The 14,042-nt window shown below is 38.6% G+C and overlaps 1 protein-coding gene and 1 non-coding gene across 2 annotated transcripts in view; both read left to right on the top strand.

Annotated features, from left to right (window-relative positions):
- The window catches only part of LOC148671266 (zona pellucida sperm-binding protein 3-like), a 28,876-nt gene extending 17,504 nt beyond the window's left edge, over positions 1–11,372 (top strand). The window contains exons 5-6 of the mRNA XM_088631043.1: positions 9,932–10,001; positions 11,312–11,372. Of these exons, the coding sequence (XP_088487169.1) occupies positions 9,932–10,001; positions 11,312–11,372 (131 nt within the window). The remainder of the gene's footprint in view (positions 1–9,931; positions 10,002–11,311) is intronic.
- On the top strand, positions 1,497–1,568 carry trnat-ugu (transfer RNA threonine (anticodon UGU)). The gene has a single exon. It is a non-coding gene; the product is annotated as a tRNA-Thr (tRNA).
- Positions 11,373–14,042: the final 2,670 nt, after the last annotated feature.

The following is a 14,042-nucleotide window of genomic DNA, read 5'->3' as shown; positions in this document are numbered from 1 at the left end:
AGCAATCTTGCTTTCATAAAATATACCAACATTTTAATGACTGATGATTAACATGCTGTAATACACAGTTCAAAATTAAAGGCTCAAATGCTGTACATGAGAGGTTAAGCTCCCCCTGGCGGTTTTACAAGGCGACGCCGGATAGTTAGTCACGTGACACACGTGAACTGCGTGATACCCCGGTGGGCGTGTCGCGGTATGCCGCGAAATACCTCACCCATTTTGAATGGCTGCATCTGTACATAATGTACTATCATTTGAACTAGATATTTTTCAGGTGTGAATGATTGTATATTTTCAGGATACATTTCTAAACCAAATCATTGGCTTGATTTACTTGTTTCTATGCCTATAAAACCTATCTTTGATGTATAATAGATCTCTATCCATATGTGTATAATAGTTCTCTATAGTTAATTGTATAATAGAACTCCAACCATATATGTATAATAGTCCGCTAAATTGATCCGTATATTAAAACTCCAACCATTTATATATAATGGACAAATAATCATAGACGTGTAATTGACGTATAATGATATACGTATATTAGAATTTCATTCTAGACAAATTACGGAGCACATTTATACTTCTAAGGTATGCATTTAATAGACGTATATTTTACATCTTTTGCCCACTGGGGAGACACTACAACAGGTAACACCCCGTGCGAAACATCATGAGCATCTGTAAAACCTCTCTACCTGCCCGTTCTTCACAGAGACGTGACGAGTGTCTAAAGGGGCATTTTTAGCCGTAGAAACATTTTATCATTCCGTACTTTCCTGTGCAGTCAGGCCAGTTCCACTTCAACTGCTCCCGACAACGGAGGTCATTTTGAAAACAACAAGAGCAAAGGGACACTGCATGTCTGCAGAACATCACGTCTGAGTTTCAGGACAGTAACATCAGAGATTGGAAGCTAGGGAGTTTCATTTTTGCTTTTTTATTATAGGTTCATGAAAGTCTAAATACCTTTGCAAGAAGTACTTCAGAATCCCAGTCAAATCCAGTACAATTGCTGCACAGATGTGCATTCTACAATTAGAAAACTGTCCGTTTAATCAAACACACCGCATAAAGCATTTCTTAAGCAGGAGATATCGTTTTGGAATGCGTCTTTCTATAAAAATAAAATTACTTCAAGGGCGCTATAAGCAGAGGTGTGAAAGCCTGCTCTACAGAAGAACTATATCCAGAGATGCCAAAGAAGTCGAGGTTTCACCACGTGAGAGAATGCATCTCAGAAAATGAAGTTGCAGTCGCTTCCACGCATCATAACACTACTAGGTCAGACAACAAGAGCTGAAGAGCCGCTTTCGAGAGTATTGCGGCCGAACGCTTAAAGAGCTGGATTAAAGCTCCAGTCTTTTCGGGGGCATCTCTTGGAATCACACCGCTGCAGCGTATCTCCTTGTTAAGAATCCCTTTTTTTTTGTTGCTGCCTCCAGATGTAAACCAGATTCAGAAAAGAATAATTTGAACAACATTATTTGGGTGCGGTGGCCAAGTGGTAAGGTGTTGGTCTTGTAAACCAACGTTTGTGGGTTCAAACCCCACCTGTGCCTGTTTCATTTGTCACTACTTTCCTTGAGTTACAGAGTCTTTAAAAAACTTGCAATGTAGGAGTCTCTATAGTAAGAGAATGTAACTGTTGCCAGTGATTAGTGTTCTTGCATATCATGCCCTGTTTTTTAGTCGACAAAGCCTGTGTTTCTTCACACCCATCTTCCGAATGATCGCCTCAGCATTAGGAAGGAACGTGCGTTTGGTACAGCCCCCACTCCACAGTCTGATCACAAACAGATCGGGTGAGCTGTCAGTCTAGGTTGAAAGTAACGTTCGAAAGCACTAAAAATCTGACTTAGGAACGAGAAGACCGTGTTTTTATAAACAAGTAAACGATAAAATAATATAAGTAATGGGACAGAACATTGCCTGCCTGCAAGACTATGTCATGCTAAATGCCACAAATTGTGTTCGTCCAGTCGTGTCAATTGTCCTAAAGTTAAGGAAAATCGGATTCAACTGGTGCATTCAGCATGCGTTTCTTCAGGATAGTCGAGTGGTTTAAAATAGAAAATTTATAGATTTGTGTCTTTTAAGCTTTGTGCTCCGCTCTCCAAATACAGGCACGGGTTAAAATCCGACTCCCGACAGTCAGGCATTTTACCCTGTCTTTTTTTACCTGTCTTTACACTGTTTCAGTCTTCTTGTACTCGCTGACAATCACAACAGGAGGAAAACGGAGAAACTGCTTAGCAAGAACATAATGGACAGGAAAAAGCTTCATGAGCACGTGAATGTGATTAGCAGCAGTAAGGTATGCATTCAAATGTTGAAACCTCAATTATAAAAACAGCAGAGGAAAGGTGCAGCACAATGCAATTTGTGAGAATTCGCAGGTTTTTATGCTGCTTGGACTTCTTTCAAGCCTATGAAGTGACCCCCGTTTCATTTTCATTTTCAAACCTCAGAGCCGAATAACAAAACAGTTTCATGTGTGACAGCATTCCGTTGGAAATACCGTTTCCACGATGTATTCGGCGAACCTGAATGAAATATTTTAGTGCTGGCTCAAATGCGAGGAATTTCAGAAAAACCTGGAAAAGCAACGCTTGCAGTAAATGACATAAATTTAAAGCGTGTAGTCGGCATGAACAGAACAACACAATGCTCTGTAAAAATGATCTGAAGCCGCAATTCCTCTTTTATCTAAGGCAGCTCATTCCGATACGATGTTTCTGCATAAGAAATGAGAAATGCCAAACTCCAAACACGTTGTTGCTATTATTGTTACCCCTGCTCCTGTAGTTTTAAACTCTAATCAGTGGGTATGTAATGTTGTAAAGGGGCTGGACTACTTTGTTCCATCCAAATTCCATTATGTGAATTTATTTTTTTGAATATAAGCATTAACAATACAATGCGTGCTCAAAAACCGTTTCTTATTAGCTTAAGAAGCGGCAGTGTTTTGACAAAGTGTGGTATTCGAAAAGTAAATGCTGAAGTGTTTAATGCTTGTGAGCAGATCTCCCACAATTTAGACAAACTCTTGTTCGGTCGATGATTTCAGATCAAAATCTGAATCAAGTGGAAAGAAAGCTGAATTCCGCAAAGGTCATAAGGCACTGGGTATCACTGTTACACCATCAGGTCATGCTAGGAGGATTTGGGGGATCAAACTGACACAGAGGGACACAATGTGGGGACTGAACCCACAGTTCTGAGATTAAGAGATTCATGCTTTATCAACTGCGCCTATTTATTGCTAGTGCTACAGCAGTAATGTTTCTGGGTGTGGATGAACATGACATAGTAGGCTGACAGCAGGAACACATGGCCCACAATCACTGACAATATCACTATCAGATTTGGCTGCAGTATATTGTGTTGGGAGCAGCAATATCTTTCCTGTAGAGATAGGAACATCCAGAGTGGAGACGCCAGCGAATGAAAACGAAGCTTCATATAGTACGTGCGCGCTACCACTGAATTAAACTCCCGATAGTGAACTTTTTCTGCAGGTCTTTAATTGTGTTAGGAAGAGTGAACAGTCAACAGAGCGCATTTTAAAGGCCAAAGCAAGACAATTAGATGTGAAGAGAATTCAGAACAGGAGCCTCTGCTTCTCTGTTTACTGAGCTTTCGGTGAACGTCAAAGTGAAAGACAAATTCACTATTTTCACTTTTTAATTAAGGAACAAGAAAACACCATCCTTCGAGCCGGATTCAAAACCGCGACATAACAATCGCCCACTGCTTTTTTAAACAGTTTTACGCTCTAGCAACTGAGCTATCGAAAGGTCGACTCCAAACGCACACGTTTTGTCATACGCGTAGCCCAATGTAGTGTAGTGTTTCTGTTTATTTAAATCCCAGTTCGACATCAAAATACGCACTCCCATAGTCTTGTTTAGTAGAAGAAATGGACCAGGATTCTACTGAATAATCTTCCAGAGGTCTTACAAAACGTTTGGAGGGACAACAGTGCAGGCGGAAATTGACTCTTTTTCTAGTGGGATCAGTACCATACAAAACCTTTCTTTTGGATTGAGAAGAGGATCATGGTGACACTCAAAACATCCCTGTCTTTGCTTGTTTCGAGGACTTTTGAGCTGCAAACATCGGTTCAAATCAAAACTCTGCTACTGCAGTTGCTTCTTGGAGAGTTTCTTCAAATCTTTCAACTGAACTTCTTGGGATATTGACGATGATACCATACAGATTGTGGTTTTCTTTTGATCGAAAAGTTTATTAAAATATGAGCCTCTTTTACCTTTGTCTTGGATGTTTCGCAAGGTATAATACTTTCCCTTGCATCCTCAGATAAACATTCTAAATACCACAAAGTAACAATATATGGAATACCATTTATTTTAACATATGTTTTAAAATGTACTCTTATTTAAAGCTACATTTAGTGCTAGGTAAAGATAACGTTGCTAATACTGATGTAGTAGAACTGTAAGATGAATTGATAGCTTTATCTGAGCTAAAAAAGTCCTAAAACGCCTCCTATAACAGGAAAGGACTCGTAGCAAGATTAAACTCCAAACGTTGCTATTACATTATGCATTATGTAAACACGACCCATTTCAGCTTCTGGTGAGTGCAGTTTTTCCAAATGGAATCAAAACTACAGCTCGAATGAAATAAAAAAAGTTTATGTGTCTCCTTGCTGTAACAACTGTGCCAAAACTATTCAGATACATCAGAATAGCATCAAAACGTGACTCGATTTTATTGGATATTAGGAAATGTATTTTTGTGCATTTCCCCCTACGATCATAATACCTTCCTGTTTTCATCGTGTTTATTGTTTCTGCCTGTGATCTCGGAAATAAAGTATGTGTTCACCGAAATATTCCGGGAGTTTGCTGTGGTTTGAGAGGAGTGTATGAAGGTAATAAAGGACCCAGTGGGCATTGATTCGTCGAATATACGTATATTTACGGCGAAATTACGTCTATACGTATATATACGTCGCCTCGACGTATAATCAACGTCGAATTGCAACCGTAAAATCGACGACATGAATAAACGCATATATAACGTCGAAAACACATCTAACACAGTGCCTGAGGCTTTTTACTGTATGTATCGTGTGTGCCGCAACTAGGAGTATACGGCACTCTGCACAGTGCACGAAGTAAATTATTTTCGCAGTAATTAATTTATTATATTTACTATATTTATTATACACGTGTAAATTAATTACTGCGAAAATAATTTACTTTGTGCACTGTGCAGAGTGCCGTATACTCCTAGTTGCGGCACACACGATACATACAGTAAAAAGCCTCAGGCACTGTGTTAGATGTGTTTTCGACGTTATATATGCGTTTATTCATGTCGTCGATTTTACGGTTGCAATTCGACGTTGATTATACGTCGAGGCGACGTATATATATGTATAGACGTAATTTCGCCGTAAATATACGTATATTCGACGAATCAATGCCCACAGCTTGGCATACAAGGGTTTTGCTGAGGGGGTCTTGCCACCTGCCTGAAAAAAAACAGTAAAATGTTTGAGTGCCTATAGAGTTTCTATTTTTATTTTCTTGAGAAAAGTTGATACCATTTCCTGGACACCCCGTCCCCCATCAGTGCGCGGTGCCCGGGGAAAAATCTGTAGGGGGGCGTCTGAAATTCTGAGGGGGGAGTGATATTTCGGTTGAAACGGAGCTGTACGGTGCAGCTACCCAAATGAAATCTCGCAGCTATGCCATTGATTAGTGCTTCATGATAGAAGATAACGACTAGCAATCTGGTATTTGCGATGAAGTTCAGTTTCACATTTTTCGTCACTCTCACGGTTTGTATTGCCTGGAGCGAAAAGTACCATAAGCGTTCATTTTTGCAGCTACATGGACGTTCTGAATCGTTAAGAAAAAAATGTTGTAAATCCAACAGAAAGCACAGACTGCTATAACTAGTCCTAGTTATATAACAATTTTAAGTATAATGATAAACTACTGCAAGGAATCGGTCCACCTGAGCAAACAGGATCGTAATGTTGACACTCAATAACGACACTGATATGTGCAGTTCCTGGACGGATAGCCCTCCTGCCCATCAAACAGACTGAGTGACTGTTCGTGTCATTTAGTGTTGTCTGACCATTGACAAAGTACAACTATTTTTTTTAGGGCGCAAATTAAGTTAGGTAAATCTTTTTGCCCAAAACTGAAGGGGCAACATTCCCCCCTCCCCCCGTGATGCCAGGCCTGTCCCCATCCTATTCCATAATGTCATTATATAATATACCATACAACAGTGACCGATCCTTACTAACTGCATGCGTTAAAATTGCACATCAGCTCATAGCAGGGGGCACATAGCTGCAATGTATTATCAATGTTAAATTTCAACCATAATATCGACAACATTAATAAACGCATACGTTGAGAAAATATCGAACCCAGCATATTTTCCGGTTATATACCACAATGCATTGCTAGTATTCGTTGGTCACCATTTTGGACACGTTTTTCAAACGTAGAACTATATCCGCAAATATCTCAGCAATCATCTTTTGACGAGTAAGTATGAACAATAATAATACTATCTGAATACGTAAAGATCTTTCTTAATATTATTTTGATTAAAATAGTACGTGAATAAGCAAAAAAATGGCACATAAAATAGTGTGAATGGGGAAGATGACACAAAATCGTTTTGCCGTTTCTCTTATTCTTATTCTATGTTGTACTTTCAAACTTTGGGTACTCTTTAATTAGGACAGACTTTATTGCTCAACTGCTATGATGCAAGCCAAATTTTATACATTTATTTCAGCTTTGAGCTTAGTAAACCGTTCATTTTTTAGATTATACTAAAGAAGATATTAATCATCATTTATTTGGGAAGTAATATTATATAATTTTCTCCTAGCTGCGGTGCTGAAGTCCCACCCTACATCAACAGAAAAAGAAATAAAGGAGCACGCAATGTGTTACTTGAAGAATGCATATGCAAGGCAGGGGGCCAGGAGATCTGGACTCTGAAAATAATAGGTTTTTGGTTCTGTTAGGACAATTAGACAGGGTTTGCAAATAGTGGACAAAAATCGTGTTAATATTTTTTTTTCTTGGAAATATAGAAGTTGTACATTTTAAAATGTATATTTGAATCAAAATGTGGTTTTGAGTTAGTGTGTTAATGTAATTAGTTTTGTGTTTGTCATTACTATACTGTATATTGCCATGTTGCCAGAATTTGTAGCTGAAGTTTAAGACTAGTTGTGTTTTTTATGATTATTGCCCATATGTTGATTGTTGATTGATTGTATACAATGTATAATTTGAAATACATATGTTTCAGGTGTGAATGTGTATTTTCAGAATAAATTTCTAAACCTAATCATTGGCTTGGTATACTTGTTTCTACACATATAAAACCTATCTTTGATGTATAATAGACCTCTACCCATATACGTATAATAGACCTCAAATGTTATCCGTATAATAGACCTCTAACCATATACATATAATAGACCTCTAACCATATACGTATAATAGTCCTCTAAAGTTATCCGTATAATAGACCTCTAAAGTTATCCGGAACTCCAACCATATATGTATAATAGTCCTCTAAATGTATCCGTATAATAGAACTCCAACCATGTATGTATAATGAACGTCTAAACATAGACGTATAATTGACGTATAACTTTAGACGTATATTAGAATTTCATTCTAGACGAATTGTAGACCACATTTAGACGTCTAAGGTATGCGTTTAATAGACGTATATTATACGTCTTTTGCCCACTGGGGAGGGAGGACGCGCGCATTCCTCACGGGGAGCGCAGAGCAATGAGCCGCGCCTGCAGCTCTCTGAGTCTTTTCTTATATAACCACTGAGTCCGGACACAAAGCGTTTCCAGTCCGTGTTGGAGATTTACAGTTCAGAAAACGTCTGTCTCGAGCAGAAACTGATCTTTCTGCTTTAGTTAAGGTTATCGGAATCGGCAGCTGCTGTGGGGGTATAGCGTTTGTATCTCTCGTCTCTGGCTAAACACTATCTACTGTAAAGTATAGAAATAGACAGAAGATGAAATACAACTACAAATACTTCACTAAGGCCGAGCAGATAGGAAAGTTTAAATCAAATGTTCTATAAATCGATCTGCCTATATTTTCGAACTCCCTGTTCGAGCTCTGATATAATCCTCTCTGCTCCTGTCGTTGTCACTCTGCATTCCGTAGGGCTACAGGTTGATTTCACAATGCCACATTTAATTAAATACAGGAGAAACCGCAAGGACAACAATATGTTTTATGAAATCTTCTTCTGGATTTATATTTCGGTCTTTTTCCTTTGAATGCATACCTTGCCGTGAATCTTTACTCGATTACAGGCACCCCAAACAGTTCTTAAGGCAGAAATCGAAGCCCATTTGATTTTCTGTTAATAACGTGTTAGTGTTCACGAAGCATTTCCCTGCACATCATGTGCCCACAAACCGGTTTCTCCGTTTTCCTCTTCCTGTCGTTGTTAGTGAGCACAACAAGACGGGACAAATGCAAGAGAGGGAAAAGGGAGCGACTGTCAGGAGTGAGATTTGAACCCACGCCTCTATTCAGAGACCAGGGGTGAGTTTCCCAAAAGCATCTTAGCGCTAAGAACATCGTAAACTCGCTCTTAAGATCGATCGTTGATTTACGAGTGTTTCCCAAAACCTATCGTAACTAAAGTAGAACGTTAAATCCTTCGTAATATGCGTGCTCCCCGACCCACTCGTTAATCACTAAGTGCTTCTTAAACCTGGCTACCTCTTGCACCAACCTTAGTGACAGAGATCGCCAGACAGAGCACATTCAATTCACGTCATGGGAATTCTCTGGAAATATGGATTACTAAGTGTTTATATTAAGGATTTTGATATTTTGTTGTACTATGTAAGAGTAAATTCGAAAAAATAACATTTATTTATACAGTTATGAATTTATTAGTCATCTTGGGTAAATTTCATATTCATAAGTCAAATGTTTTAATAATACTCCCACTTTTATTACTTTTGATGGGGTTTAAATTGTATTTAAATTCCATAATGAACGTAAAACATGTAACATTACAATGTAGCGCCACGCAGGGCGGGCTGAGAACGGCACCTGGGGACTACCGGACTGTATATAGTGGGACGGAGGCTAAGATACAGTCTCTTCCCTTCGTGTGTGTGTATGTTAGCGTAGGTGCAGCGCTGTAACCCCTGTCCCTGTGTGTGTACCTTTCCCGATTTGAGTTATTAAATGTGTTGTTCAACCCCATTCCCTGAGTCCCACGCCTGCTCCATTCCGTACCGAAACCTGCGGTCGATACAATATTTTAAGTTCGAATGCCGTTTTATGTTCTGTCTTGATTGTTTACGGTAAAGCTTAGACCTACTTGTTTTTAAATTTGATTATAGGTCTTGTATTTGTTGAGTGACATGTGCCAAGCTTAGTAGTTAATTTTTCCAGATGTCACGTTAATAAGACCAATTAAAAAGGAGTTCCAACACACCCAACAACTTTAAATAACAACAGTATTTTCTCTTGAAACACTGTGATTCCTAACGATGGCAGCGTGACAAAAAATATTGCTTTAAATCAAAGACGTCGTGCAGGACGCATACACTGTTCACACAGTTAAACTTGGTTTTCTTTTACGGCATGTCAGTCATTTATTTTATTTTCTCTTAGAAACAATAAGAGTCCCATTTTGTGCCTATCTATACGCTTTCGCTTAAATGTTTGTTAAATTATGTCATGTTTACTTCATATTCCTTTTCACAAAAGGGGTTAACAAAGAAGTACTTTATACTTGCTCGTTAAATGATCGATTAAGAGGGGTTTTGGGAAACCCACGAAAAAGTAGCTCGTACGTACATCGTGAAGTTGCTCGTTAGTCTCTAAGATTCATCGTTTTTGGGAAACCCCAGAACAGCCAAGCAATGAGAAGACAGGAGTCCTTGAGTCTGGCGCCTTAGACCACTCGGCCATCCTGACGAGGTACATAGGTTGGTGTGTTAAAAGCACCAGAAGTTCACAAAAGTGAGAAATGCTTTACTGGAGAAGCGGCACGTTGCCTTTTGTTGCCTAAACGGATCGCGGAAATCAAATATTCGGATCGATTCAGAGTGTGCTTTACAGCCTTTGTGTAATATTTTAAATTGTTTTTTAAAAAGTGTGTACTGTGTTCTACGTTTAGGACTAGTTAGTGTGGTAGAATATGGAGATAATCTCCAGCTCTGAGCTCAACTGCAACAAGAAGTCGTGCTGAACAAGTCAGAGCCCAGCTGTACGTGTGCTCAGTGTGGTGCTCAGGACTCAGGGGTATTGGTTGTGGTTCTAATTTGCACGAACTGCAGGGGCTCTGAATCAGAACATTTCAATTTATCTGTTCAGTAAGTTAAAATGCAGGACACGTTAAAATAGGATTATTACTTTGTCTCTGTCCCGTTTGTATATAACTGAATGTCCCTTACAATTTTAAGGACACACACCTACTAATGCGATACTCATTGCAAATAGTCCCAAAACAATCACATCCGGCAGCTGCACGGTTGAAGGTGAACATGTATCGTATTCTAATGGCTTCTATTTCCATTGATGAATGAGACAGATTCACAAGGAGATCCTTCACACGATTAAGCGAACACATTACCTTTTCTGTCTGATGTAGAGGCTACATTTGTGTCAGGAGTACTATACGGGTAAGTCGAATACACTTTCAGTGGCTGCATCTGTAGCGCTTCATCTAAGAGGATTGTTAGAGCATAGAGCCCACCCAACTTATTGTTTGATCATCTAAGAGGATTTTTTTACTTTCGCACATGGTTACATTTGCCCACACAACATATAATCTCTGAATGTCCAATGGCTCAATAACCCTGTTTTCCCTTGGGAACCACCAGTGTACAGTCCCGTCCCATTCAAAAATATAACAGATATACTCAATATAGTCAATTAACAAATATACAAAGATATTATGAACAAGAGAACTCTTGTTCATATAGATCCAGGTTTACACAATTAATTTCATGCATACTCGAAGTGCTTGAAGTCTTGCTCTGCTGTTTTAAATATACCTCCAAAGCATTTAGTTGTGTTAACTACCAAATTATTTGAACTAATTTAACGTCATATTCAGGAAATTCAGCAGAAAGTCTTCAGACTTGTCATGGCTGTTGAAGAAGCCACCTCTTGAATCTCACCCAGGATTTCTTGAGAGATCATTCAGCGAGCGAGTCCTCCCTCTGGACTCCGCACTAAACTGAAAGCTGCACGAACTCCTTACTGTGTGTCCTGTACTGTTACAGGTGCTCTCGTCTAGATGTGGAGCACAGCGACAAGAAGACCTTGAACTTTTTCCATAAGTGAAGGAAAATTCAAAAGAGCATGAAAAGTATGGATCATATAAAACATCCATGGTACAACTCGAGAAAAAACTGAAGGACTAAACAATGACTTTTGATGATTACAAGAGATTCAAGAAACACAACCGTCCGCACACGGGCTTGGATCCTGAAAGCTTAAGTTAAAAGACAAAGTGAAGGATGCGAACTGTAAACTCTCTTCACGTCTTACAGTTTATGAAATAAAAAAAATTCTTATTTCTTAATAATTTCTTACTGCTGATAGACGATTAGATAGATAGATGCATTTTAACAAAATCACAATTACAAACATTTTGGGTTAAACTGTTATTCACACACTCTAACGGAGAGAAACGTTAGCGTCTTCAGGTGTGTGAGTCCACTTCTAAAAAAAATAAAAAATAAAAGTTATATGAAATAAATTGTTGTACGTTTTAGGCTTGCATAGCCTTATGAATATTTCGGTTAAATCTTTTTTTTCTGTAGTAATTTCAGTTGATATTAATATTAGTCATGATTTACAATTTTTGGACATGGTTCATCTTAAATAATTTTGTAATTAGTTTCAGTTTTGGAAAATCGCACCCAGAAGCTACCAAAACTGGTAATGTTCATATACTGTGTAATGCAATAGCAGTATTTTGGGTGGGAAAGCAAAGAGTATTTCTTGGTATGAATCCCAACACTTCATAAGTGGCGTTCGAGGACTTTTCGCTTCAGATAAAGCTGTCAATACATCATAGATTTTTACTCAATCAATATCAGCAGTGTTATCGCTACCGAACGCTAAATATAGATGCTGGCAATACTTCGTGAGATCTTCGTAAGAAAATCCAAAATACTACAGAAGCAATCAAATGTATACGTTTCTTTTGGATCAAGAAGAGGAGGATAATGATAAAACATGCCTGTCTTTTCTTTTTTCAAGGACAAATGGATTATTGTGGTGTAAAGATGGGTTAAAAACCAAAATCATCTGCTATTGCTGCTGTTTCTTTGATAGTTTCTTCAAATCATTCAACTGATCATCGATATCGAGGAATAATATACAAATTGTGGTTTTCTGTTAATTGTTAATTTTATTGTAATTACATCTTCGTTTTCAGATGTCTTGCATGTATCATATAATAGTCACTGTGTGTCCTCAGCTAAAATGTTTTAAAAAGTACGACAAAAGTACAATATGCTTAACAACATTTATGGTTATGTCTATATTAAAATGAAGGTAAATATACCAAGATATTAAAAAACTATTTTACAGTCCTAACCTCATAATGCTTGTGAAGTTTTCCAATAAATCCGAACTGTAACTTTGAAATATTATTGCTGAGAATGCAAAGAGAGTACAAAGATCAAATTCAATGAGTGAAAACACAAAAGTAGTTCACTAAACTGAGTTTCTTCCCTGAAATGATTTCCTTGCGAAGCACTAAGCAGCCTTGAACAGATCACGGAAATCAAATATACAGATAGGTTCAGAGTGTGCTTTCCAACTTTTGTGTAACATTTTCCTTTGATAGGGTGGAGTTGTCTTCACAATCTGGGTTAAATAAAAAGGAGTGACATCAGTGTAAAATAGCTTTCCTTCTTGGGGAACAACGGTTGTGTTCCATATTTCTAATTCTTTTGGTTTCAAGATCTCAATTTAGTGTGAAACATAAAAGCACGCTGGATAAATCTGTTACATGTCATTTACAATGGTTTTTCAACTAATAGCCCGTGCAGGGATCAAACCCTAGCTGTTGGTACGAGTTGCATAAGGCTCTGCAACATGCAGATGAGAAACTAATCTCTGCTTCTTCATTATATACACAGTGAGCTATATATACAAGCCTACTGCCCCCTACGGGCTCTGTATTTGATTGTGGTACAAGACTGGTGGAGAAATGAAGTGAGGAGGGTGTGATCATTAAAAGGCTCATAGCGTCCCTGGGAGGGCTCAACCCACCACCCTTTTGGTTAACAACCGAGCCACAAGACTCATTATACAGCTTAACACTTCTCGGTCTCAGTGAAAGTGATACACTCCGTAAAATTTCGGTAGATTAATTTGTTTTTAAAGGAAACTCACCAACTGCGGCTGAGATCTACTGGAGTTTTTTCATTCTGTACTGCGATTTCTAAAGGGTACCCTGTGAAAATACGAGTTTTGACGAGAAGGGATGGACATCGTAAGGTCAGCAGACTTGGGGAATTGGACCTTTTGGTGAAGGCTGCGGGCTCAGCAGCAGCAGAACCTGATCAGTATCAATTGACTCCGATATACTTTGAAAACTTAATGTCTGGATTTAGAGACAGCCGTGCTACTGATGCACCATGGGGTCAATGTTTCTGGATCTGTTATTGAGAACAACACCTACACAAGAACTGGGCAGGAAGAATAAAATGTGTTCTGGGAAAAAGAGACTCTCTTCAGAAGAGCGGTGCTCCTCACAGGAGAGAATGAAATAAAAAATTTAAAAAATCGCGACGCTGTTTTTTCTCCTTTGGGGGATTAAAAGTAGCTGCTTGGTGTGACCTCCTGGTGCAACGGTAGCGTGTCTGACTCCAGATCAGAAGGCTGTATGTTCAAATCACTAGGTCAGCTATACGTTTTTCAGGTTCTGCTGGTACTGAACCCGGAATTCTCACCATGCAGTTGAGTTCTATCTGTACACCACATAGATAATCTAAA

Source organism: Lepisosteus platostomus, chromosome 5 (assembly GCF_059453375.1).
Source record: "Lepisosteus platostomus isolate fLepPlt1 chromosome 5, fLepPlt1.hap1, whole genome shotgun sequence".
NCBI lineage: Eukaryota > Metazoa > Chordata > Actinopteri > Semionotiformes > Lepisosteidae > Lepisosteus > Lepisosteus platostomus.
This window is presented reverse-complemented; position numbering and strand designations above follow the sequence as displayed.